This window comes from Chrysoperla carnea, chromosome 2 (assembly GCF_905475395.1).
Source record: "Chrysoperla carnea chromosome 2, inChrCarn1.1, whole genome shotgun sequence".
NCBI classification, from domain to species: domain Eukaryota; kingdom Metazoa; phylum Arthropoda; class Insecta; order Neuroptera; family Chrysopidae; genus Chrysoperla; species Chrysoperla carnea.
Genome location: NC_058338.1, coordinates 28,219,747 through 28,247,709, shown reverse-complemented (window position 1 = coordinate 28,247,709; position 27,963 = coordinate 28,219,747). Strand labels below are relative to the sequence as shown.

Genomic DNA, 27,963 nt, shown 5'->3' with positions numbered 1-27,963 from the left:
GATTTATATCGATGAGGAATGAGGAGAGTATTCAAGAGGGATTATCGAGAGGGGGCAAGGAGTAAGAGGCAAAAAAAAGACAATAAATGGAAATGTCCAAATAGTGAACGGGAACTTACTGGATTTATATTTGTCTGTAATTTATATTGACATATATGGGACCTACGAGATACTTTTCTACACAGTGTATTTATATTCTCTGTTCTATTTTTATCTCTTTGGTTAAAACTAGAGAGTTACACCATTTTTCATGTAGAGCTTGTTTGTTTTCCATATCTCTTTTCTTATATTCTACACGTGAGCTGTCTACAGGTTTACCTGAGTATATTACAATTTCTATGGCTTTTCCATGTAGTCGAAGTTAATCAACATGTGGCAATTATAAATTAGGTTATAATTTAATATTTCTCTGCTGATAAAACATGATATATAATATAATAATAACCTCTTTGTAAAACAGAATTGAGAACGCATGTTGAATTTTTGATCGAAATTAACAACATCCACAGAAAAATCTAAGATGGAATACATTCCAGATGAATTATTAACAAACGATAAGCAAAGAATGTAAGTTTAATAACATAAAATGAAAAATTGTAAACACAAACGAGTAGTGAAGTTATGTATATTTTGCAAAATTGCACAACATTACATGTATTTGGCATTTACGCTCGTCGGTGCAACTTTCTTTACAAAATTATGATTTACAGGATTTTATTTTCAGATTATGCTGTGAATGTGGTGTTGCTATCGAACCAAATCCAGCTAATATGTGTGTTGGATGTATACGTGCACGTATTGATATATCGGAGGGTATTCCAAAACAAGGTGTATTATATTTCTGTAGAGGATGTGAAAGATATCTTCAACCGCCCGCAGATTGGATACAGTGTACATTAGAATCACGTGAATTACTTGCCTTATGTTTAAAAAAATTGAAAGGATTAAATCGTGTTAAACTCATCGACGCAGGTTTTGTTTGGACTGAACCACATTCTAAACGGATTAAAGTAAGTATTATATGACGGTTGATCATATTTCATAACAAGATTTATTCCTTTTTTTAATTTAGTCAATTGAAGTCCTTGACAAATAAAAATAAAAAAAGACATTTTGATAGCGACGAAATACCGGAGATAAAACATAATCTGGTTGCTCAGAGACAGCACACTAGGGTTTAAACAAAATAATTTAAAAGTACTTGCTCAAAGCATCATTTGAAATAATTTAAAATAACTTTCTCAAAGCATCATCTACAACTTTTTAAAGCATATAGCATTCGCACAATGCATTAGTTTTATTTCAGGTGTTTCCATGGTAACGATACACTTTATTAATTTAATTTCATAGATAGACATAAAAGTCTATAGTTTGTACATTGAAAAAATACTATTTTCTAACAAGTTATGATAATTTACATTTCTGTTACAAACTCTCCACCTAATACACACCCAACGAATAGTGTCCGTATTCGTAATACAGTAGAATCTCGATAAGTTAAAGTCCAAGGGAAACACAAAATATTTTAAGTTATAGAGGTTTTAAGTTATCAAGTGTCTATGTTAGGTAAAGGTTAATATAGAGGTATGTACATGTTTCTATGTACGCTAGTTAATATAGAGGTAAATATACAGAGATTATTTATTTAAGTTATAGAGGTTGCGTCTTTTAAGTTATAGAGGTTTTGGGCTCTGATGGGAAGGGAACATAGTATTTTTTGAAGTAACAGAGGTTTTTATGTTACCGAGGCTTAAGTTATCGAGATTCTACTGTATTATCGTGTATCTCAAAAAACCAAAATTTTTCCTTGTGATTGCGTTGATTCACTGACCCACGGGTTGGATAGGTCTTCTAATGGGGTCGAGTTAGCACGGTTTGCGGATTTTTTGACTTTTTGGTTAACCTTGGGATTGCATTCATTTACTTATCCTCAGAAAATCTGAGAAAAACTCAAAAAACTTAGATATTAATTTGTTCACGCTAACCACCTACTCCAAATTATCTTAACGTGAGACTCACGCTAAACACATGATTTTGGTTTCAAAATAGAAAGTAACACAATTTTTTTCTGTTTTTAGGTAAAATTAACGATACAAGGAGAAGTTGTTGGTGGAGCTGTTCTTCAGCAAGTATTTATTGTTGAGTTTACAGTTACCCATCATATGTGCGATGATTGTCACCGTAGTGAAGCTCAAGATTATTGGCGTGCGATGGTACAAATTCGACAGAAATCTGAGAATAAAAAGACATTTTATTATTTGGAACAGTTGATCTTGAAGCATAAAGCACATGAGCATACATTGGGGATTAAACCTGTACATGGTAAGTGATTTTTAATTACATTAAATTAAACAAAAAAATGTATATTTAGAAGTTTTTCTTTTAAATACGTAAATTATCGAATTTAATAGCAATTATACTAAAGAGCTTGAAGTTTATAACTTTTTGGTTAACCCTGTGATTGCGTTCATTCGAGGATCCTCAGAAAATCTGAGAAAAACAATAAAATCAAAGATTTTTTTATATTTTTTTTTATTTTAAATTATTTGTTTATTATTTGTCTAATGAATACATTTAGCCATTTTCTTGGCTTGCTGATAAAAGAGAACTAAATATATCTCAATTTAAAGATCTGTTCAGTTAAAATATTTCCTAAACGGCTTTTGAAATATGCAAAACATAGGTTGATAATCGTAAAACAGTGGCAGCGATTCTAAGAATGTTTTAATGTCCCTTCATTTTTGTATGTTTTCTATGATTCTGAAAGCTACTTTCCCGATTTTTAGAAACAACTTTAACAAAAGATGAAGAAATCCTCGTTTGATAATATTTTTTACTTATAAAGCCTATTCTATAATTGAAGTCGTATGTCATAAGCAATTTTATGTATTTAAATAATAACCTAACCTGTTACAAAATGTAAATACGTAGTTAATTGCTTTAGAGCTCTTAAAAGCACGCTTATATTAGGATCAGTAGACATAAGTTTATCATATTTATACGTTTAACTTTGCATCTCTTATCCGAAGCCGTCTCGTCTTCGGGTGACAGATTGTTCTAAAGAAGGGCACAGAGAACCCCTTGGTCTAGGTGCTGGCGACCCATTTGCCGTACCCCTTTTATTATTATTATTATTACGTTTAGCTTTAACATTTCATTAGATAGAGAATCACTCATTTATAAATTTTTAGTATTTTTCCAAAATGAAACTTTCGAGGTGGGTTGAAGAGATTTGTGAATAAATTCGCGTGTACATACCGTCTTAAAATATAAACGAGTACTTATATTATCTGCCCAGCTATCTTCACAATTCTTTATAAAAATTCACATTCGATACTAATTTTACAAACTAATATTACTTTAAATTACAGGTGGGTTAGATTTTTTCTATACATCAGAAGCATATGCACGTAAAATGATTGATTTTGTTCAATCAGTATTACCATGTAAATATCAACATTCAAAAAAATTGATATCACATGATATACACAGTAATACTTATAATTATAAATTTACGTTCAGTGTTGATATTGTACCAATTTCTAAGGATAGTGTTGTTTGTTTACCGAAGAAATTAGCTCAACAACTTGGTGGCATGTCACAAATATCACTTGTATATCGTGTTACGAATTCTGTCCACTTAATTGATCCATTTACCGCACAAAGTAAGTACAAACAAAAGTTTAAAAATAATAATTAACACCAATTCTCTCAAAAAACTAATAAACTGAAATCGAATCATGATCCGTCTAGATAAAATATCGTTATATTTCTAGTGATGTGCTATGAAATGTTTAACAAAGGACTCGATAATAAGAAATTTTCTCAAATAAAAAGCAATATTAACAGATATAAATTAATATTAATTATAGGCTAAACTATTAAACACTAAAACAGCTAAAAAAGTGAAAAAATAACTGAAAATCTCACTAATAGACAGGTATGATTTCATGAATTTACAAAATGATATGATACTTTCATTTTTGTGTGTTTTGTTTTTAAGATACTTTCACCAAAAAATGGTTACTAAGAAGAATAGGCTTCCAAATTATAGAATAAGTTAAAAAATGTCTTCGTAACCCGCGTGCTGCTACTCACAGCACACTACTACAGGCTTGCTAGATTGGGCGATATATCGCGAGTTAGGCGATTTTCTTCATGCGTACTCAAAATTTTAATTTGGGCTACAAGTCGGAAATTAGCCTCATTTTTATTTTTCGGTATTGACAATATCATCTAAAAGTTTAAATAAGTAAAAATATGCAATTTATTTTTTTTCATGTCGACAACTTAATTTTGATTTATTTAAAAATAGCTTAGTTAATATAAGTATGAATTTTTGTTGACTTCGAGTTGAGACATTAGTTATTGAAATAAATACCACGATACTCGAAATAAAATTGTATATTCAGAAATGTTATTAAAAAAATATGATTAAAAAACATACAACAGGATTACATTTCGCTAAATATCGATATTTCGATTGCAACACAACCATCGTCAGTAGCTAAATTTATTCATATATCGATCGAATGTCATATTTTTTAACATTTGATTTCATGCAGTGGTAAAAATCTTCTGCAAAATTGTATAAATGAACCTTTATTCATAAAAATTTCGTGCCAAGATTAATCTTATGTTTTCAAAAAATACTAATAGCTATATATATCTTTCTTTTTTTTTTTTTAGTTGCCGAAGTAAGTAGTGCAGTTTATTATAGAACTCCATTTAATACAATATTAAATCCAAAACAATTAATATTATATATTGTAATGGACATTGAAGTAATTCGTGAACGTGATCGAGTACAATTTCCTGGACAGGGTGCTCTTTCCTACAAACACGTACTTGCTGATGTGTGGTTGGTAAAAGAATCTGAACTAGGTATAGTGGAACCTAGTCATGTTCGAACACATTTAGGACATGTTTTAAAAACTGGTGATCATGTTTATGGGTAAATATATTATAATTTTTAACTCTTAAATTAGAAGTTTTTTTGTTGGTTTTTTATTAGTATGCGTTTTGTCGTAGATACAATATTCAAGACACAAACGTGAATGATTCAAATTTTGATAAATTAGATCATAGTAATATACCCATGGCAATTTTAGTGAAGAAGTATTATGGAAGTAAAGCAGCTCGTCGAAGGCATAGAAATTGGAAATTGAAACATATGACTGATGTTGATTTGGGTCTACATGAAGAAAGCGATAATGAGTATGTGTTGTTGTTTATTTCAAAATCAGGGACGATGAAATGCATTGAGATTGAGTTGAGTGATTTTCCTGATTTCGAGTTTTCTGTTGGATATTGCGCAAAGTATAAGCACCAAAAGCTACAAAATGGTGCCCTCTTCTAATTAATTTGAAAAAATAGGGGTTGAAGTTCTCAAAAATGACTTTCAACGAAAATTATTTCGAATATAATACGTTGATAAAGAAGTCGTATTAATTTTTTATCGCTAAAAAATTGAAACATGCAACTTCTCTATTATGAACAGAGCGGAGCTTATTTAAAGATTAGGGTCTATTTATTGCTTAACAATCCACCATTTAGGTTATAGAAGGTATTGTCTTTAAAAATGGGATAAAAAATGTCCAGTAAATTTTCATGTTTAGTTATTATTGCTCTAGATATACTTCTTTAAAGTTGAAAAAATAGTATCACCCTTATATCACGTGAGACATTATTTTTTAGAAGAAAAGTCATTTAGAACATGTTATTCCATTGTTGAACAATATTCCACATGGTCGGGGAGTATAGCCTGGAAATAAAAATTTTAACCGATTGTTACTTAGTGTATATTGTAGAAGTTTAGAACCTTAAGTTTATGCGTGGAAGTTTAAATCTACATTTAATACATAATTTAAAATTTAAATACCTAACTCAGTCTCAACGTCCACGGGCTTTGCATGTTATTTCGTCACTGTAAGATCTTAGGTGGATATCCATTTCAGATCTTCCGATGTCAGTACAAAACTATTACTATATAGAGTGTCTTTTTTAAGTTGACATATGCTTGAAACTCGATAATTAAATTTAATCGAGAAAAATGCTTCAAACTAGGTTCAATTAAAATCTTACTCTGATTCATAACTGACAAACATTAAATGAATGCTTTAAATTATAAAGTTGTTCTTTATAAATACGAAAATATTTTTGTTTGAAACATTTTTTTGTAAAGCGAATGGTTTAGACAGTAATTAATAGCAAGAATCTAGCTTTGAGTGCGCTTGTTCATTCAATTTGAAAGTTTTTTGTACGTTTGTTCATTCAATTTGAACAAAAATGGTCTTCATAGAAACTTCACTTTTATTTGAATGTTTTTCGAAGTGTGCCTAGATTTAGCAGAAACAATTGTACGAAAAAAGAATTTTTGGTAAAAGTTGTCAGTCCGTTTTTGTCTGAAGTGTACGGTTTGCGGAAAAATGAACCGAACAAAAAATTTTACTTTTTTTGATTAATAACAACTTTATAATTGAAAGTGTTCATCTATCGATTACCAGATATGGAGTATGATGAGCTTTTCATGGAGCTTGAAAACCTAAGCCAAGTTTAATATCTGCGTAAGATGTGCGCCTACAAAACTTATTTTTCGAGTTTCAAGCACATGCCAACTTATAAAACACCCTGTATACATTATGTGTTTTATTTACGATAAATTTGATATTGTAAACATGAATGTTTTATTTTATTTTTAGCGATTACAATGCATTCCTTGACGACTTAGAAGAAGATCCAAGTCTTAGACAAAATGTTGCAATTTATAAGAATCCACGTGCTGAACCAATGATACCAGTTGATGGGGACGATGATACTTTGGATCCATCTGCTCCAAGAATTACTTTGGAAGAAATGTTGGATGATTTGCATATTGATGATGTAGAGATGGCGGAATAATTTGTTAATAATAATAAATTATATAATAATTTCATATGTACAAGATATTTGTACTTTTTGAAAAAAATTTATTATGAAATATAATTTATGTGACGTTAGCATAAATATTTATTTAAAGAAAAAATTGTTTATTAATTATTGATGAGAATAATTGTTGTAATGAATCTGAAATGAGTGACAATGAGTGAATGATGACTTGGTCGAAAAAAAAATTGGATAAATTTTTATCGTGTGTGATACATTAACCACCTGTGATGTGATATTTGAAACAAGGAATAAAATTTCAATCACATGGTAGTATAATAAATTAAACACGTAAGTACAAAAATCAAAATAATAAAAAATCACATTTATTTTTTGTTAAAATAATACAATTACAAATAAGTGAGTGAAATATACTTGAATCTTTACTTAATTACATATAAAAATATTTCCTCAAAAAAAAAAAAAACTTCTAGGGTATTTCGATCATTTACATTCATATTTTGAAAGTGCTTTGATAATTGGCGTATGGGTTAGTCACTTTACCTTGAATTTGAATAGGATTTTAAACAGGCAGTACATTTTGTTTACAAGGACTTTACTTATCAACTGTCCCGCCCAAGCAGGCTATATAAAAAGCGATCCAGACGCCATTTATCAATTTTATTTTAGTTTTGCATACGTTTGATAAAACAAACACATTTGACAAACATGTTTATTGAAATGTTGGATAAAATCTCTCGAAGCATTTTCTTAAAATCAAATGCATTCGACATTTCGACATTGTTTATATTCACTTTACGATCAACTGTATAACATAATTCTTTTATAATATAACAATATATCGTTTTTACACTATATATAGCAAATTATTATACTATTCGTGATAAACATTGAATATAGAAAGTATGTACAGAGTATGTTGGCTATACAGTGAAACCTCGTTTTTCCGACCTTCGATCAACCGAGCTTTCGTGTTATCCGAACACTCTGCATTAATTGAGTTGTTTGTTTGGATAATATAGAAATACTATGTGATTGCTAATTCGAATTTTGTATTAGCCCGTCATTCTCATTTATGCTATATACAATATTAATTAAATTAATTAAATAATAATGGTATCATAATAATAATATTAAATATTAAACATAATAAAATTAATAATGAGAATTTTAAATTATGAAAATTGACCTCCTTGCCACTTTTGCCTTTGATAAATACTAAATTCAAATGGCAATGGAAAATTAGTTTGTTTTGTGCCTTTTGTTTCCTTTATTACTTCATTAGTCATTGGATCTAAACATTGATAAACTACGGAAACTTCATATGGATTTGTAGCAGAAGTTTCCTCATATTTTGAACATATTATTTCTGGTAAATTTTCTTCGCATCCGGCTTCTGTACATACCAGTTCTAAAAAATTAATAATAATTATAATTTAATCTCTATATATTATAAATGCGAAAGTGAGTTTGTTTGCTTGTTACGAACAAAGTTGGGGTAGCTGGGAGTCAATGGATGAAATCTAAATTTCGCTAGTTATAATCACATCAGGTCAAGAGTTATTAATTGCGTGGATACTTTTGAAGTGATCACACGGTATATATAAAAAAGTGTAAAGTATAAATTAGTCTTCTATGACTTGGAAATTACGAAACTAAGACTTTGCATGATATAAGGACGACATAAAAATGATTACTGGAACGAGATATTTCTGAATTTTCCACCGAAGCTATTTAAAAAGTCCCTTAAAATTTCATCCGCGAAGCTTCCTTGCGCGAGTTCTTCGGAGTTGCGTTAGCTTGGTTCAATGAAATATTAAGCTCTTTTAACGTCATTTCAGTGTTGTAATGTCAAGGTCTTCTAAGCATTTTTTTATTATTTAGGTGACGATAAACATTACTTAATCTTTTTATGACGTAATAATGAAATGCAAAATAGGTATTGTTAAAAGATTAAGCATTTACTGTGGAATATTCTAGAAGAATTTATTTAAATTTTACAGACATATTTTGCAAGTTTTAAGTACTTCTTGTGTCAGAATTTTATTTAGGTTTGGAATCTGTTCGAGAACCATTATTTTTAAATATACCACTTCAGATTTTTGTGTGGTTTAATTGTGCTTAGCTTACCAGCCAAATGATACCTAGAGAATTTTAGGTTTCATACCTTCATCCCCATCTACTCCGACTTTGAAATTTCAAATGGAACTACCTACCATGATAAAAGAATGTAATCGATCGATTGTTTCTTAAGATAAACTACACAGAAGATGGAAGGTATGAATTTCATTTTTTGAGTGGTCTATCTTAAGAACCAATCGATTTAATTTTTTTAATCATGGTCTAAGAGAGTTAATTGTATGTCCTTTCAAAAGAGGTATCCCAAGGTAGGGAATATCACTGAATTTCAAAAATAGACTACACAGAATATGAAAGGTATGAATTCCATCTTTTGTGCAGTCTATCTTAAAAATCAATCGCTCGATTTCATTTTTTTTAAATCATGGTTGAAGAGACAATTCTATATCCTTTGAAATGATGTACAACAAGCTAGGGGCTGTCTTTTTAAATTTCAAAGTTGGGTGGCTAGGAGTAAAGGAACTTCTCCATCGATATCTAAATCGATATGTTTCCATTCAAAACAATAATCAAATCAGGTCAAGAGTTATTAAGGGTGAATACTTTTGAAATGAACACACTGTATGTTCAGAATATTAACTCTACAATTTAAAGCAGCTATTTTAACTTTAAAATTGTATGCAATGGTGATGACAAATCAATATTATGCTACCATAAACTTGATCAAAAATGAAATTCGGAAATAGGAAATAGTTTCCAATGTATATACAAAAAATAATTGAATTTTGACAAATAAATTTTGTTCAGGTTGAGTAAAAAGAATTCAATTAGATAATTATATTTAATTTATTTACCCGTGAGGTTTACGTGGAGTTTTGTCTAGGAAACTTTCTTAATTATATTTGTTAAAATAAATCAGGCAGACTAATCAGACTAAAACCGGACAATTAGATATAAAAAATAAATTTTAAACTTACCATGTAAATTTCCCAATATAGGTTTACATCTGAACATAGCAAACAATGTGAAAATTATTATAACAAATAAATAGAGTCTGAATACCATTTTTTTAAAATTTTCACTGAAAAATATTTCACTCACGTTAAGGCAGATCAATTGCTGCTCAATTTATGTTAATAATGGAAAAAAAATTGAATAAAGAAAACAGATTTGTATATTTTTATGGTGAAGGATTACTTTAAGCAATAAAAAATACCTAAAAATATCTTTTACTTACATAATAAATTACGTTATAATTTTATTGCGTGTAATAATGCGCAATTTTCCGAATGAAATTTGTTGATATTTTTTTCAATAAAAGAAAAGGGAGGTCCACTTACGTAACCCACTATTTATAGTAGACAGATTTTATGACGAATTTTTTAATAAAATGTAATTTTGTTTTCGCCAAACATTAATGAGAAATGAATTGAATTTAAATATCTTAAAAACCTAATTGTTTAATAAATTTGTAATTTTGTTTCCGCCAGTCATTTAAAAGAAATGAATTGAATTTAAATATTTTAACAATACTCTGAATTATTAACCTGTAAAGTATCTCGAAGCAGTCGTAGCTGCTGCAGATTTTTTATTTTCGATAACAATTCGTTAGTCTATTTGAGTAACATTGACCAAAAAAATTACCATTAATACATTTGAAAGACTTTTTTATACGTATGTAAATAACAACGAAACATTAATAGTTTGAAAAAATTTCACAGAAAACCATTTTCCTATCTAATCGTGCGGGGTCCTTTAAATTGCTTTATTTTTTGTTCAAATATTTATTTTATTTTATTAATCATTACTCTTTGACTGCAGTATACCTATAATAACGGGCTATTGTCAACGTTATAGAAGCAATCAATTATGTTAATTAATATATCATTTGTTAAAATTTTAATCATTGCTCTTTAAGTGTGTACATATAATGCCGGTTTTCCACTAAACGAACAAACAAGAATAAGACTGAAACACGAATTAAAAAAACAAAACTGCAACTTTTATACAAACTTTTTGGAGACACAATGTATTAGCTAATGGCTATTACACTTTCAGTTTTGTTTTTGTTGCAGTTTGAATTTTGTTTTTATTTGTCCGTTTAGTGGAAAGCTGACATAATAATGGATTATTATTATAATATGAAATATACAGGGTGCCCGTAAGTACCGAACACTTTTGTTGCATCAGGTAGGAAATAAAATTATAAGGCGAATCATTTTCAATTTTTTGATCCGATGCACGGATAGTTAGCTTTTAGTTAAAATAGGCAGCCAATCAGAATCATTGTAATTAAAAATGAAAACCACTCGAATCTGACTGAGACTGATTAATTAATGATTTTTGATTATTGTTATTAAAAGAAAAAAACCAAAAATTATTAAGTATTCAGTTTAAGCATAGTCGAGAGCTTTTAATTTATTGCTATGAAAATTAATTATTCAATACTTAATAATTTTTTTTTAATAACAATAATTTATTTTTAATCTATCAATTGGTTTTAATTTTTAGTTACAATGCTTCTGATTGGTTGCCAATGTTAATTAATAGCAAATTATACCCGCGCATAGGATCAAAGTTAGTAACGCTTAGAAATATTGATGATACGAACAAAATTTTGGTAAAACTTTCATAATATCACATAATTAGTCAATTTCCGTTTTTCCGTCCATACGTCCGACTAATCAGCACGATAACTCAAAAAAAGAAAAGAGATATCGAGCTGAAATTTGAATGTTCTTGTTACCAAAAGTGACTTCATAAATGGGCAACATAGATCAATTGGGTCTTGGGTTCATAGGACTTATTTGTAAACCGTAAAAGATAGAGCGAAAGTTTAGATGTAAAAAATGTTCTTTATAAGACTTTTTTTGTATATATCATTGTTTTTCCTTGAGGGCGCAATTAATGATAAAATTTTGGTGTCCAAAATTATAAAAGATAGAGAGTTGAAAATTTGTAGGTGGCTTCAACTAGTAACTCTTGCAAAAGATTTAAAAAAAAAAAAAAAAAAACAACAAAAAATACTTTTAGAAAAGTTTTTGAAAAATATATCAAATGACGGCCGAAAGACCGCCATAAATGAGTTGGTTTTTAAACGTTTCTAATTTATTAAAAATAATGTAAACACTCATGATTAGTACTGTATATATAGATTATTTCAACAATTAACAAAGTCAATTGTTTATTTTCACTTGTTTACTATTATTACCTATATCGTCAAAGTTATTTAACGGTCAAAGTATATACAGCTTACACAATACTTACTATGATATCAATGGCATTAAAAATTAAGAAAGTTAAGTAAAAATAATTAGTAACGCAGAAGCTGCGTAAACTTAACAAAATTTACAATAATAATATACATATATACATTAACATGTTTTTGTACAATCGAAAGTTTTTATAAAGATTTGATAAATATTGAGTAAAAATTGAGAAATACGAAGTTTAGTATACATACTACCTAAATGCTTTGAATATGAATGAAGTTGAATTATAAAACTTTAAGAAAGTTAACAGGCAATAAACAGTAGTAGATAAATTTAATTCTCTACAATTTTGCTTGTGATAAATATTATTATTTTGCTAGAGTTAGCTAAAAATAATAAATTTTAGAATATTTGGAACTTAACGATACTTAATCTTTATTATTTTAATGAAAATTTGAAGAAATTGTTGGGAAATTCCTTCATTTTCTATCGGCTATAAATCAATAGCCACCATTTCTGAAAGAAAATGAGCTAATATTAATGAGTTCAAAAATAATCTTGTTAAAAATATTTATGATTTTGAAAAATATTTATTATTTTGAAACATATTCATTATTTATTTTTTACATATAGATTAGATTAATGTAAACAACAATTTGATAATAAAATAAATTCGTAAATGATCATATAATCTTCATATGAATAAATGAAAGATCGTACATCTCCATATAAATAAATGAAATTTAGGTTCTAATGTTCCTCAAAATATTCTAAGTCTTGAACATAATCAGAAAATAATCTGTTTAGGGATACGGTATCCAATCGAAACAATCGACATTGTCCTTAACAGTTGAGTTGGCAGTAGTACGATTTTTACTGGTAATGATGAAGTTTTCTATTTTCGATTCAGTTAAATGGATCGAAAAAAAAATATAAAAAGCTCGATAAATAGGTCCCCCAAGACTAGGTGAACTCGTAGAGGAAAGAAGTGATAACTGAGTAAGAAAGGTGGTATTATTCTCTCTATCTAAATCGAGAGGTAGGAATAATAGCTGAAGTTGTTTGATGCAAATTAAAACAGATGAGTTCATCTACATTTTTTTTTTAGATTATCCAAAAGAATAGAGAAGCGAATGTAGAGAGTATTTGAAGCATCTTGTGTAACTAACGTGACTTTTACCAACGCCCTGCATGATAATTCGAAGTAAGATCGCATTTTTTCTGTGTACTGATAGACAAAAAAGACATATAGAGTTGCAAATTCTTTTTCATATTTTTATTATATACTAAAATTTCATAATATGTGGATAGAAGTAATAATAAGTTAAAGACTTAACTGTTGTTGCTATTGAATTTAAAATATTTTTATTATAATTAATATGAGGTAATAATATCAATGAAAGATAATTGTAACTTGATATGATTCCCAAATTTTAAACATTGTTAATACTTAATGATAACATTTACTTTAAGAGACTTAAAATTTTTTAGATTTTTTTACTTTATTGATATTGCACTTTAAAAAACAATAGTTTTTTTTTATAATCATGAAAATCGACAAGGATAAGATGATATTTCATTGCATTATTATTTTTGGGATTTTAGGATGTTGAGATCATTAATATGTTGTAAACAATTACCAAAAGGTGTATATACAGAAAACCGCAATGTACTGATTTTTATTATTATAGGTAACTTTCAGACGGTTAGGGTCTACATTTTTCTCTAGATTTCTACAGCAAAGATAATAACGCCAGTAAATGGCTCAGTTTGGGGACTTTATCTAAAATTTTAAATATTTTTAACGTAAACTCATATAAAAATCAGCATTAATATCAATTCATTGGCGTAGAATTCGGAGTGTCTCTTTTTTTTTTTAATTAATGAGTAGTGAAGGCTATTAATTAAAATATATTATTGCAAAATATACTCTTGTATGTTCAACAATACCACCCAGTATTGAAATGTTGCCAATATTTGATGATCATCTGAGTTGGACTTAATAAGATGCATGGGTGTTTTATTATAAATAAATTTAATTGCTTTACGTATTTATTATTAAATATGTGCTTTGTTCAATAATGAAATCGAAGGCGTATTTTTGATGTTTGTCTTGGTAACTGTTTACAGCAAAGTCAGTTAATCGATTTTAATCTCCCACCAAAAGCAATCATTTCAAAATTCAATGTAAAATGCTTATTGGTCGGAAAGTATTAAATTAATACCATAACTGTAGGAAATGAAGCAATTAAGGTTGCAATTCTGCGGAGCAGTATGACTTTTAAGTCATATTTTAATTTTTACTTTTAAGTTAATATGAATAAAGTCATATTGATTAGAAAGTGTGCTTTTTCTATGCGCACAGTCTTCTTCTTGCATACAGTAATATATTTTTATTTTTTATATGAATTTTGATGTCTTTACGAAGAAAACGACCGTCACAGATATTGTCTATCGTTAAAAAAAAACCTTTTTGAGCGACTTTAAAAAGGGGTCTTTTTTACCAATTTCTCAGAAACTATTTAACTTAGAAAAAACAAAAAAATACCAGGAATTATTAGGAGTTCAAATAGATTCAATTGTACCAAATTAGGAATTCAAATAGAAATAATTGTACCAAATTACAAAACGATTACATTTTTTTCGCGGAATAAAACATTAAAAATCAAAAAAATGGTTCTTTGCGTTTTAGTCGAAAGTTTTTTGCGTTTAGGACGAGTATTAACGCCGCAAATCGAAAAAAAACCATTTGTCACCCCTTTAAACCGCCACCCCTATTCACTGGCAAGCTGTTGGATTTTTACCCAACATTTATAACCCCTTTAGCGACCCTTTCCTGCTGAGTTTGCCCTGGAACGAATTATTTTGTAAATTGACTACTTTTTTAGGTAGTACGTTTAATCTATTCTGCATCTACAACATAATAATAAACTGACTGTCTAATTAAAATCACCAGTTTATCGATAATTATAATTATTAATGAAATTATTGCATTATGAAAAACCCATTGCATTGTTTAAGATATAATATCAAATTTCAAAGGTCAAATATTACTAGATAATTAGAAAATTGTGTAATATTTTTGTTAATGTTATAATGAATACTTCATTACCACATTTTTAAATACTTAATTCACATGGCTCGAAAATTGTAATGTACAATTTTTTTTTCTTTTACTACAGAACTAAATGAGTTTTTTTTCTTATATATTCTACAGACTGGGGTACACATTCGGACCCGGAAAACTGCATTTCTAATTAAAAATATTATTAATATTTTGAATATTTCCAAAAACAATAGAAACATTATACGGAACATTTATCAAACAATGTCAAACAATTTTTGTCAATTTTATACATATATTTAATATGAGTCACTGATTAAATATTCATTTACCTTCAACTTCCGAGTACCAAAAATAATATTTGTGGGTAGAATTCAGTTTTAGATTACATTAAATTCAAATATGTTTTTATTTGTTTCTACGAATGCTTACCTTTTTGAACAGTAATAATATTGTTATTAAATTGTCTGTATAAATAATAATAATAATAATGTGGTACTAGAACCAGTGATAGCCCGGGTCCCTATGATAGCTCACATTAAAAAAAAGTAATCAAGGACTAATTAATTTCATATTCCGTGGCCATGCGTAAAAACTATCACATCAAATCGGATCCATTACAATAACTTCCTGTACTGGGAAGTTAAAAAAAATTTAGAGAATTTATGGCGTTTTGGAGTTAAGTGAGTCGTAACTGGTTCCGCTACCTTAAAAGAGTTATCTTAGCACTAATAGAGTCTAAATGAGCAATTTTTCACCGACAGGATTTATTTTCATGCAGCTTTCGACATGATTCATGGAGTCATCTAGAAATTTGAAATAATGCGCTGGACCAAAACTGTATTTATGTACGTTAGAAATGAATTTGAAAAAAATGAATGAAACCGTGAATTATTCTATGGTAGATTACCGAAATAGTTAAGATTTGATTTTTGAGATCGCTGATCACGAATTTAGCATCCAGAAATTATTTTGATGCACCTAAATTCTTTTGACAATCGTTCTTATTGGTCACTGTGAGGAAGTACTCAAGGCTCGGTTTCTATGAGTCGTCTTAAATTATAGTGAGAAGCGTGTAAAAAAAGTAGATGGCATACGAAATATCAAATAAAATGACTTTTTATTTCCAGTTTCATAATTTAACATAAAGAAAAGAAAAACGATTATTCTACTTTAGGTAAACACAAATCCATGAGAGTCTCCTGAGTGAAAAGTGCACAGTGCCCTTAGCAAATGAAAGATGGTCCTGGGCATTGGGATATTTTTGTTTTAAAATACGTGTAAAATTTCCAATCGGAGATTTTTGATTTACCTAATCCTTTAATTATTCTGACACTCAAGGGGTGGGGTGATCCCCTTGATCCCTTATGCCTACGCCATTGAGTTCCATAGATTATTAATCTAACATTTAGGTATTAAATTTACCAATTACTTCTAGTTCAGATAATAAATAAACAATAAAGCTATTGTTTTTATATATATATATTGAAATTATTGAAAATAATATATTTTTTTGATGTTTATATGTTTATTAAAATTATTATTTCAAATGAGAGATTACCTATGCACATATAACATTTTGCATTACTTTACTGTATCAAAATTAAGTTATACATAAAGCGCTACGGCCATTCATACGTATCCTATTGTACAATCAAAAACCATGTTCAAAATATTACTTTTATTTGCAATTAATTTGTGTTTTGTTAATTTAGGTATGTTTATTAAAAATTATTTTTTATTTTTTAACGTTTTGGGGCAATTCTATTATTTATCAACTGTTTAAGATGAAATTTTTTTTTATATAAATATAAAGCTTTAAGTTCAATTGTTGTTTGTGTTCTGAGTCTCTAGTGAGTGTTTTTTTTGTCAGTATAACTTTGTGAATAAATGTGATATGAAAACGTATTGGCTAGGTGTATGGTGGTACACGATTTCATGGTAGAGGTCAATTTTATTAAAAGTTTGGACTTAAATGCGGCCACTATCATTTTTGACTTCTATTAGGTAGGATCGAAGAACGCGACGGCATTAAATAAAAGCTGAAAAAAAAGTTCAATAGTTTACACAGTGACTTTAACAGTCGATATATTGAATTTTCATTACTTCCATGTCTTAAGTTACACTCGTAAGATTGAATAAATCAATTGATGTAAGAATCATCAAAATCGGTCCACGTGTTTGGTCTCTAGAGTGCCACAAAAGAACAAACAGAATACCATACATACATACATAGACTGATAAATACATTACCACTTCTTTTCGTCGCGCGATCGGATAATAAAAAAGCTTTTGTTTTTTAAAATGAGTCTAATATGATTTTTCTAATATATGCCACACTAGAAATTTGCTGTTATCTATAAACTGTTGTCTACTAGGCTTATAGACAAGTTTTCTACAAAACGTATCCTAGAGCTTATTTTTGTCTTTTTAGAAAAACTTAATAGCCCAGAAGACAATTTTATTTCGTTTGAAAACGAAATTTTAATAGACGCAAGGAGAAAACTAAATATCGATGATCAAGAGGAAAATACATTGGTACAATTAGTACGAGATTATTTTGGTCCATTAATTGAATTTGGAACAACCGACCATGTTCGAGATCCAACTTCAAGACGAACGATTTTTAAAACTACTCTTCCGGAACCTGTTCAATTAACATTAAAGTGCTATAGGTGTTTAATTTTAGCAAAAACAATATTAAGATACTTTCATTCTGGATTACCGCCAGCAGGAATAAAAGCAATAGCTACACAGTTTTGTATTAAAAGTCTACTTGTTCCTGAAGAAGTATGTCGAGGTGTTATTGAACTCAATGTGGTAAGTTTAATAAACATGTTTGAATATTTATTTATTTATATTTATTTGATTATTTATTTGAACATATTTGAATATTTATTTGAACATGTTTGAATATTTATTAATTTATATTTATTTGAACATGTTTGAATATTTATTTCCAAAATAATATTTTTATTGAATTTATTTTTTCCAATATTTTTAATGATTTTATTTTTTTTTAGCCAATTTTGATTTATATACTCGATAAAAGGCCTGAGTTAACAGCCAATGATATTTGTGAAATATTTTCTCAACCCGATTGCTTAAAAGACATTAATTACGAAGGTAAAATAAATTCATATAAATATTTTACAAAGAAGATACCGAAAGTATTTAAGGTATGTGGAAATTTGTTGTATTTTATAATTTTCTAAAACACTTGTAAAAGAATGGAGTTAATCCATGAATTTATTTTCTCTTATATTCTTTTTTCTAAAACTTCCTATTTTGATATCACAATTCTTAGTTTTCACGTTTCCAAAATTCCTAAATTCGGGCCTGAGGGCTTCCATAAATATGGGCTTTTGACTCAAAATTTTTAATCCGCCCCTTACTATGACTGTATTGTCATAATTTGGCAGTGTCCCGTTTTGAGTAAAAATAAAAATGGTTTCGTTATACATACTGTTATATTGTTTGTTTGCTCTAGCAAGTTTTTTTCCTGCTCTACGCATTCTTCCTTTATCTTTGATTCGCACCTCATTTTCAAGCATATTATGTCGAAAAATATACTCACGGCCTAAAATTGTAAAATTGTACGCTTAGGAAAAAACACGCTAGACAAATAATTTGAAGTCAGTCAAAACCACTTTTGACCGCATATTTACAGTCAAAAGTACTATAGACCAACCTGTGCAGTAAAAAGTTCTTTTGCCTGTTTTCTCAGGTAAAAGTACTTTTGCCCGGCTAAGAGTTTTTACTGTGACATATAAATTTTTGTATACACTCGTATGTTGGTTCCATTCTGCTTATTTTTGTAGATTTCGAGCTATTACATTAATATCCTAATAAATTCATATAATTATAGTTTGCACGATTTTTAGAAGGAGGAGGGGTAAACACTAATTTTTAAACAAATTATAGCTACAATATTTTTTAATAAATTTCTATGCATAGATAATCGGAATATAATAAACTTTTTATCATACATTACAATTTTAACTATTCTAATAATAGCTGTTATTATCTGGTAGCATTATTCTAATAATAACAATATTTTTTTATTTGCATGTGAAATTGAATGCTAATTTCGAAACCGGAAACTTTTGGTTTAACTTACAAAGATTATATTTATAAATTTTTGGGTCGATTGATTGAATGAATGGCTTTTTTGCAACTCTCAAAAAAGTGTGGGAATAAACTGTCCGGGCAAATGAGTCTAAAACCATCTTAAAAAAGAAAGATGACATACATAAGAAATAATATAAATCTTTTGTCAATCCCTTCACGGACACAGAATCTTTGCTAGTATCTGGATTATTAATATTAAATTAATTTTTACAATGGATAGTTCCAAAGTTCTACCGCCAAGCCGCTAGTAGACAACTCACAAAACACTTTTATGTTTATAATAGAAAAAGAATTAATAAACCACTTTGCAATATTATATCAGTGACGAATACAGAGTAGAGTATACTGCAGTTGGTGCACATGCTTATGTCACAAAAAGGAACGAAATATTGAGACGAAATTATTTTGTACTAGCTTGACACCCGCCCGCTTTGCTGGGTTTAAAAGTAAAGACTGGTAAAGACCACCGCGTTATAGCTTTCACCTACCTTGCTTTCACTTGCCCCCCCCCCTTCCATAACACTAGAAATAGGGGTAGGAATTGTTTTACACAGGTAAAATATGTGTACAGTTTTCAATTTCGTCAATGTAAAATAGTCATAATTCATTGAGTATATCAGAAAAGATGGCTCATAGATGGCGTAGTAAAATGTCAGATTATATCTAAGTTTCATTCAAATTCATTCAGTAGTTTTTGTGTGAAAGCGCAACAAAAAATAAACGAAGGGATAGGGATAGGGATGATGAAATAAACATTTTTTAAATCGTCCTCCATAAATCTAAACTACCGATCCTCTATTAAAATATTCAAACTGCCTATATGTTACATAAATCTCATAACACAACAATTATACATACTAACACTTTGATATATTTTACAGGAAAAAAAATCTTTAACTCCATTAAAAATAATTCAAGTAAGTGACATTCATTATGATCCAGCTTATCAAGAAAAAAGTAATGCAGATTGTGATGAACCATTATGTTGCCGGGTCGATAGTGGAGAGCTGCAAAATGATTCATCTGGAGCTGGAAATTGGGGAGATTACAGATCATGTGATGTACCTCACAAATTAATAAATAATGCATTTTTAGAAATTCGGAGACGACATCCCGTAAGTTGTTTATTAAGGCTGTCCAAATAATTTTAATTTGTTTACTAGATAAAATAACAAAAATAATAATTTACTAGTTTTTTTTATCATGTATGAAACATGTTGTAGTAAAAATTGCTCCGTTTTGGCGCTATACGCTTTTGAAGTTACAATTTTGAAATAGTTTTTCTTTAGAACGGATAGCGCGATTTTAATAAAATTTGGTGTGGTGACACAGTTTTTCATACAAAACAACTCATATCAACCTTAAAAAGTGATATCAATTCATCGGTGTAAAATGTGGGGTTTTTGGTATCTAAAACCCCCTAAATTTTTACGCCCATGACTGTATACTAATATTTTCTTTTTTGTTATCAAAAAGGATACAGCAATGATATTTTATACTGGCGATTCTGTACCTCATAATGTTTGGAGTACTACCTTTGAAGGAGTAAAATCAATTATAGGACAAATTACCGATGATTTCACACAACATTTTCCAGATGTACCTATTTATCCTATATTGGGTAACCATGATACACAACCAGTAAATCAGTAAGTAAAATCATTCTAGTGTTATTAAGTCTTATGTCATCAATATAACCATTCATTAATTTTCCGCTGTAGTTAATCGGCAAGAATTTCCTTACCCTAACAACGAAACACTCATGAAAAGATAACATTTTTTTCATAATCGTATTAATTTATTGTTTTGGCTTTTTGGAAAATCTAGAAAACTGAAACTTATCATCACTTTTGATCGAGTCGTTTTAGTTGTTATGGACTTGAGAGCTGCTTGATTATCTTTGTAGACAGTGACTTTTCCAACAAGTATATAACTTTCGTTTCTCTCACTACTTTTTCTATCGTCAGAATTTCAGCAATTAAGGAGCCGAATTTCGATCATTTTGTTGTTCTATTGATAGTATGCTTCATCCACCCGTTCCTTTAATATATGTCTAAGTCAAAAAATAGACACAAAAAAGTCAATTTCCATTACCGCGTGACATCAAAGATCAATTCCTTTAGTTCTATTATTCTTTAATACGTCATGTTTACCTGTTTCAATCTTCCAAAAACCCGACAAAAAAAGGAATCCAAATATTTTTACGTCTATACGAGCTCACAATGCTCTTGTAGTTTAATTGTAATAAACAACTTTATAATTATAAATATTTCAGATTTGCACCTAGTGAGGTTTATGGTGAATTTAATTCAACATGGTTATTTGAATATGTTGCAAAAGATTGGAAAAAATTACTTCCTGAATCAGCTTTAAATACTTTAAGACAGTATGGTTTTTATGCTGTGCACCATTCTAAAAGACTCAAAATAATTTCCTTGAATTCAAATGTTGCCTATACATACAATTGGTGAGTTACTTACAAAGATTCGTGATTTTTTTCCAAGAAAACCTTACAGTTTCCATTTACGAATTTCATATTAATTATTTTTGATTTGAAATTAAAGGTGGTTATTTTATGATGATGAATTTTTCTTTGGGCAATTAGAATGGTTAGTGATAGAGCTAATAGAATCCGAAATGCAAGAACAGTTTGTGTACATTCTAAGTCATGTGCCACCTGGAGAAAAAGACTCTTATATTAAATGGCAAATTGAATACCAAAATATAAAAGTTCGGTAAGTTTTAAAGCTTTCCATACTGTGATAAAAATCAAAACCTGTCATAAAAACCGTAGACGTCGTCTGTGCTACATTCAAAGTTTATATTCATAGGTTTTCCCATATAATTAAAGCAGAATTTTCTGGACATACTCATATGGATCAATTGAGACTTGTTTATACAAATAATAATGTAACCAATCCAATTGGAGTGGTGTATAATGGTGGCAGTTTAACACCGTTTGAATTCGTAAATCCTAATTATAGAGTTTACTACGCTGATCCAAATACTTTTGTAAGTATATAAATAAGATCAGATCAAATTTGCTTGTGTTATCAATAAAATCGAATTTTTTAACTTTATGACGTCATCAAAAATCCAAAAAATTTAATTTTGCTCTATCACATCCAAATTTTATCCAATTTTGATCAACCAAGTAAGTAATCCTACTAAATTAGGGTCATATTTTTCAAATTTGTGATCAAAATAAACCTTGCTCTAAAAGGTTTCAAGAATGTGGAGTCCTGGTCCCGGAATTAAGCTTATTAATTATAGCTAGCGAAAAACCGATATCGCAGCTGAAAAACATTATTATTTGATATTTTAAGACTTTTTTTGACTTTTTCAGAGATAGTTTTACTTCACATATTCTTTTTCTGAATTTCAAACTAAATATTCTTTATTTCCACAAGGGTATGATTGAGAAATTAGTCCTCAAAACTAAAAAGATGAACGTGTAAAGTGAAAAATTACTCACACTTTAATTTTTCAATTTATATTTATTATAATTTATAATTTCAGGACATCATAGACTATGAACAATGGATATTTAACTTAACGCAGGCAAATGAGGATCATGGTTCACCCGATTGGTTTCCATTATATACTTTCAAAGAAGCATACAATTTAGATTCAGCCCAGCCAATAAAATTAAACCAGTTTATAGATAATTTAAAAACAAATAAAACATTATTTGAACAATATAGAAGGTAAGAAAGAAATTGTTTAGTTTAAGACTGTTCTATACATATATTTAAGAAGATTCTTAAAAAAATTATAAAGTTTCACGACAATCAAAGAATGATTCCATGCCTTAATACACAAGATGTATCTGAATGACCACATACATGATACAGGCAATACAATATTATACAGAATGTTCCAACAGTATGGAAACCCCTGAAGATCTTGTAGAGTCAACAGTAAAAAAAGAATTATTACAGTATCCTATGAAATAAGATTTTGACGTAAAACATTCTGCTCTTTCTAAAACCACAGTAAAAAATACGAGTTCTTTTTTGAAAAATCGATTTTTGGTTCGCTGTGGCTTTACGATTATGTTCGAGGTCAAATCCAAGATCACCATTGGATTTCCCGTCGAAAAATATGTCGGATATGGTGGTTATGCAGGAGTTACCATTGCAAAAAAAACTTTGACCTTGGAATGACTTTTAAGATCATGGGCAAGATCATATTTTTGCGTAAAATTTTCCAATCTTTTCAAATCTGAAATAAAAAGTGGGGGTTCCTATTTGAAAAATTGATTTTGGGTTCGCTGTAGCTTTGAGGTAATGTTCAACGTCAACGTCACCATTGGATTTTCCGTCAAAAAATACGTTGCACATGGTATTTTTCAATTTTTTTGCTGCTGAGTCTGCGAGATCTTTAGGACTTTCCATACTTTTCGGGCATCATGTTGAGATATAATAATGTTTAAACCTGGTGGCTCCATGTTTGGATATCATAGTGTTTAAAACCTGGTGGTTATTTCTGGATTATAATATGAGTATAAAATGTAGTGTCTAACGAGTTTTTAAAATATTTTTCAGGTTCGAAATCAAAGACGCTAACTATGCACCATTACAAGATTGTAGCGATCCAACTTGTAAACGACAAACATTATGTGAAATAATTACAACACTATACAAGGACCGTAGAGTATGTAATGCACTTTTAGGAAATAAAAAAAAGAAATTCGAACAGTATTATGACATTAGAGACAATATTTGTTATAAAAGATTAAATCAACTTACGAATATGATCGCAGGAGCAGCAAGTTACATCGATTGCCTTACAAAATGCCATGTATAAGATAAAGACTAGTTTACACGCTCACTCTTAAGCCATAAATTATTACACCGATGTTATAACTACTAGTGTAAAATGTCGTTTCTTTTTTGTCTTGGAATTTCGTTGCAGTATCTTTGAAATCGACTGGTTGAGAAATTGGAAGTAACTATACACTTACTGCAATAAGTAAAACTATAACCGTAACCTAACCCAAAATAACCCAAAAGGATGAATTTATCAATAATAATTTATAATTCTATTCATAGCACATAAATATGTTATTTAACTTAACATAAAAAAAAACCAGTGGACGTGGGGTATTCTTAAAATGAAATGTATGGGGCCAGGGAAGTTGTAAATATAGTATAATAAGAGGGTTTTTTTTAATGCCGGGGCACTAAAAAGTTTTAAAATATATATATAATTAAAAAAATAAAAAGGACTTTTTTTATTATGAAATCTTTGTAGGATCATAAAAACGAACACTATTTGAAAGTTTAAAAAACAATTTTATATTTTTCGACAAAAAAAAAAAAAATTTCTTATGCGAAATCAAATGAACCTGTCCAAAAAATTTGTTTAATTCGTTTGTATGAAATTTTTGGTATGTTACTAAACTTCATATAAAATTTAGAGATAACGTTTCTCACCCTTCAACTCAAAGCGGAAAGAGGTGATAAAAATTTTTGAGCAACATGAACAAAGTATGAACGAACATACTTATGTTCAGAATTATTTACTAATTAAAACGAAACCAAAAATTATTTTAAAAATTTGATGGTCAGGCTCATAATAGCTGAACATGCTTTTATTTAAAAATATTTATAAAAGGACTAGACATGCTTACTTATAAAAAAAAGTGAACCAAACTGAAAATATAAACTTAACTTATGGTATGTTTCAAAATTAAAACTAAAAATACTTAAATTTACTTCGTAAATGGTAAACAGTACCCTATCATTTGTTTTAATGACTATATTCTTCATTTTTTATTCTCTTATTTGATATAAACGTCATGGCCATTACAATCTATTAGCATAAAATCGCTGAAAATTTTTATTGAAACATATTTAGTACATCCAGAAAACTTTAATGTTTAGGAGACACAAATTGTGTGAAATTCATTTAAAAATATGAAATAAGCTTGGTCAAATAAAATTATTTCAATAAAAAAAGACCGCAACAGCCCATTTAAATGCTACATAGATATGCTTCTATATTATGCCCATGTAAAAAGTTCAAACTTTGATGGCGAGTATCTTTTCTCAAGGGGGCGGTTATTCTTAGCATCTACTAATTGTGTCACATCTATTTTATTTCATTGTGAAAAAGTGAGTTTACGGACATTCTACCTTAAGAAACTTCCTATATTTTGTATTACATTCCTTTTCTTGTGTTTACAAAAAGGGTATAATAAAAAAAATGTAGAAAGTTTCGTAACACTTAAATGTTCACTTAGATGTTCTTCGATCCTTTTTTAATGAAAATAAAATTATTTGGTCTAGTTTCTTTCCTATTTTTAAATGAACTATAGTATATTTTAAGCTTGATAAATAAATATGTTCTTGTGAGCTTATTCACGCACAAAATCAAAGGTATTTTTAAAGTTTAACCAATTTTATTTATAAAAACTGAATTCCGCCCGCATAATGATTCAGATATAGTAAACTTGTCTGAGTGTACATTGGCTAGAACTCGAGATCTTCCAACCAGGCCACAGATTAATGTAATCAAGCATTAAAAGAGGTGTTACACAAATTTTCAAGTTGCCTCAAATACCTGCTCCAAAATGTTAAACAGGTCTCTCTATGTAATACCTACGACTGCATAAAATTTCGTATTAGGCATTAAGAACTATCTCTATTTTGAGTTGCGCACGTTGAATATACTAAGATTGTCACCATTTTATTATTTATTAATTTACGGATGGAGTATGTTTTTTAATTTCATCATTTTAGAAGTGCCTCTGTTAAAATAAACTTTATTCATATTATTACAACAATAATTTCTCTGACGATCGTATTAATTTTCCAAGATTAATGGCTCGCTTTTGATCTGTGGACTTAATCACATTTCTATTTCTTGAAATTAAGCATTCACCGAATTTTAAACAATAGCCCGGCCTTTGTACAATTTGTGTAGCATGTGATTTTAGTTCTTACGACAAACTTAAGCCTTTACGAAAAATATGACGAAAACTGGTTGCAAAAATGCCCAAGAAAGAGAGATTCTAAGAGATTCTATAGATAATTGTATGTGAATAAACTCTTTACAAAAGTAGTTTAGTACGTGTGCATATTTTGCATAGCAAGACAATTTAATATATTTATTCATTAAACAGCTTATAAAGATCAATTTACATAAAACAGTCTTTATTTTCTTTTTCTATATACAAATATATTAAAAATGGAGTATATAATTTCCTTCAATAGTTGGACAGGGTAGAATTCCTGATTAATTTTATTTTGCCTATGGAAATATTATACTTAAAAATATTTGTTAAAAAAGTTTATTTGTGGATGTAAATATAGATTTTGTACTTTTGATATTTAAAAATAACAACGCTTCTTCAAAAATACTTGAGATTTGTTGTTTACGGATGACACAGCTACACATACGTTACTCACAAAAATTCAAATCAATAAATAATACCGAGGGAAAAAACACTGGTTAATTTTTAAAAGTTAATGCACAAAGTTTAAAATTAAATACATGAAGTTTCTTTATTTTTATTTAAAATTACATTAACAAATTGTTTTTATTTAAAATTAATAAATCATGATGCCAAAAGATAATGGGTAAATATATACAAACTTGATCCACGACGGACACAAATGAACTAAAGCATTCGTAACGTACAATCTCTTATTTAACTAGCACACTTCAATTATTGCAAGCCTAGAAAATGCAGAGATATATTGAGGAATGAATGAAGAATATTAATACTAAATAACCTTTAGGCCTTCCAATTGAGAATTTATTTTTATTACGGTTTTAGTTTCGTATCAAGCCTTTTTAATCGATATGCATAATCCCGATAAAGATAAAGATCCGACAATCTAAAGAAACTTTATTTCTATAGTGCATTTAAGAGTTTTAATACAGTTAAGTAGATATAATTATCCATAATTATTTTCATTCAAATAGTCAAGTGCCGACTCAGAGTCTAGTATATATATATAGTATATATATATATATATATATATACTATTGAATTCAATTTTGGAGTGTTATTAGTTGGAATAAAAAAAAACGAATATCCATCAATTTGAAGTTTGGAGATCAAATAAAAAATATTCCAGTAAAAGAAAATGTCCCGCTATCGAAAGTTTCCTTGTTGAAGAAGTTTCCCAACAGGACATAAAGAACAAACATACATATAAAAACGTAACTTCAACATTGCAGGAAACATCGGAAAATTTCAATGTGGGTACTAATTAACATAAGCGTATTTTTTTCAATTCGTTTAAAAAGAAATAGAAGATCAATCGTTTTCCAGGCTGGTTTCAAAATTAGTTCAATAAAAAGAAAGAAATATCCGAAATTCAACAATCTTAAAATTAAGTTTATCTATAATCTTTAGCAGAACATACGAATTTTAATTGAGTGTGGTGGTGAAAACAATGTCATACACGATTTAAATCACAGTTACAAAATCTATATTTTCCAAAAATGGCACACACTATTTTATACTGGCCTCTACATTCAATAATTAAATAACTTAAAAAACTACAAGATTTTTCTTGTTATCACATAAAAACGAATAATAACATTAAATCTGCCAATATAAAGTTGCGGCAACGA

The 27,963-nt window shown here is 28.7% G+C and overlaps 3 protein-coding genes across 4 annotated transcripts; 2 read left to right on the top strand and 1 right to left on the bottom strand.

The window, feature by feature from the left end:
• The first annotated feature begins 408 nt into the window (after nucleotides 1-408).
• LOC123292023 (60S ribosomal export protein NMD3) lies at nucleotides 409-6,935 on the top strand. Its single transcript, XM_044872524.1, has 7 exons — nucleotides 409-567; nucleotides 725-1,010; nucleotides 2,079-2,322; nucleotides 3,372-3,665; nucleotides 4,690-4,954; nucleotides 5,032-5,217; nucleotides 6,702-6,935. The coding sequence occupies exons 1-7, from the start codon at nucleotides 521-523 to the stop codon at nucleotides 6,898-6,900; spliced, it is 1,521 nt and encodes a 506-aa protein (XP_044728459.1). The 5' UTR covers nucleotides 409-520; the 3' UTR covers nucleotides 6,901-6,935.
• A 299-nt stretch (nucleotides 6,936-7,234) lies between these two features.
• LOC123293474 lies at nucleotides 7,235-10,109 on the bottom strand. Its single transcript, XM_044874313.1, has 2 exons — nucleotides 9,942-10,109; nucleotides 7,235-8,296 (listed from the first exon to the last, which is right to left on the bottom strand). Exons 1-2 carry the CDS (start codon nucleotides 10,027-10,029, stop codon nucleotides 8,061-8,063), a joined length of 324 nt encoding a protein of 107 aa, XP_044730248.1. The 5' UTR covers nucleotides 10,030-10,109; the 3' UTR covers nucleotides 7,235-8,060.
• Nucleotides 10,110-16,784: 6,675 nt separating this feature from the next.
• Nucleotides 16,785-24,549, top strand: LOC123292181 (sphingomyelin phosphodiesterase 1-like). 2 transcript variants are annotated; one of them, XM_044872743.1, is made up of 11 exons: nucleotides 16,785-16,955; nucleotides 17,675-18,060; nucleotides 18,264-18,419; nucleotides 20,253-20,486; nucleotides 20,848-21,020; nucleotides 21,647-21,838; nucleotides 21,936-22,106; nucleotides 22,203-22,383; nucleotides 22,891-23,078; nucleotides 23,919-24,183; nucleotides 24,302-24,549. In XM_044872743.1, the coding sequence occupies exons 1-10, from the start codon at nucleotides 16,904-16,906 to the stop codon at nucleotides 24,178-24,180; spliced, it is 1,995 nt and encodes a 664-aa protein (XP_044728678.1). In that variant the 5' UTR covers nucleotides 16,785-16,903; the 3' UTR covers nucleotides 24,181-24,183; nucleotides 24,302-24,549. The 2 variants fall into 2 exon arrangements, with proteins under 2 accessions (XP_044728678.1, XP_044728677.1); XM_044872742.1 differs by having other exon boundaries at nucleotides 23,919-24,549.
• Nucleotides 24,550-27,963: the final 3,414 nt, after the last annotated feature.

Excerpts from the sequence above, each read along its gene's own strand:
- LOC123292023 (XM_044872524.1), top strand. The coding sequence starts at position 521 with ATGGAATACATTCCAGATGAATTATTAACAAACGATAAGCAAAGAAT. Across the intron at positions 1,011-2,078 it reads CACATTCTAAACGGATTAAA|GTAAAATTAACGATACAAGG; the intron begins GTAAGTATTATA and ends TTCTGTTTTTAG. Across the intron at positions 2,323-3,371 it reads GGGGATTAAACCTGTACATG|GTGGGTTAGATTTTTTCTAT; the intron begins GTAAGTGATTTT and ends TTTAAATTACAG.
- LOC123293474 (XM_044874313.1), bottom strand. The coding sequence starts at position 10,029 with ATGGTATTCAGACTCTATTTATTTGTTATAATAATTTTCACATTGTTT. Across the intron at positions 8,297-9,941 it reads TATATTGGGAAATTTACATG|AACTGGTATGTACAGAAGCC; the intron begins GTAAGTTTAAAA and ends TTAATTTTTTAG.
- LOC123292181 (XM_044872743.1), top strand. The coding sequence starts at position 16,904 with ATGTTCAAAATATTACTTTTATTTGCAATTAATTTGTGTTTTGTTAAT. Across the intron at positions 22,107-22,202 it reads TACCAAAATATAAAAGTTCG|GTTTTCCCATATAATTAAAG; the intron begins GTAAGTTTTAAA and ends TTATATTCATAG. Across the intron at positions 22,384-22,890 it reads ACGCTGATCCAAATACTTTT|GACATCATAGACTATGAACA; the intron begins GTAAGTATATAA and ends TTATAATTTCAG.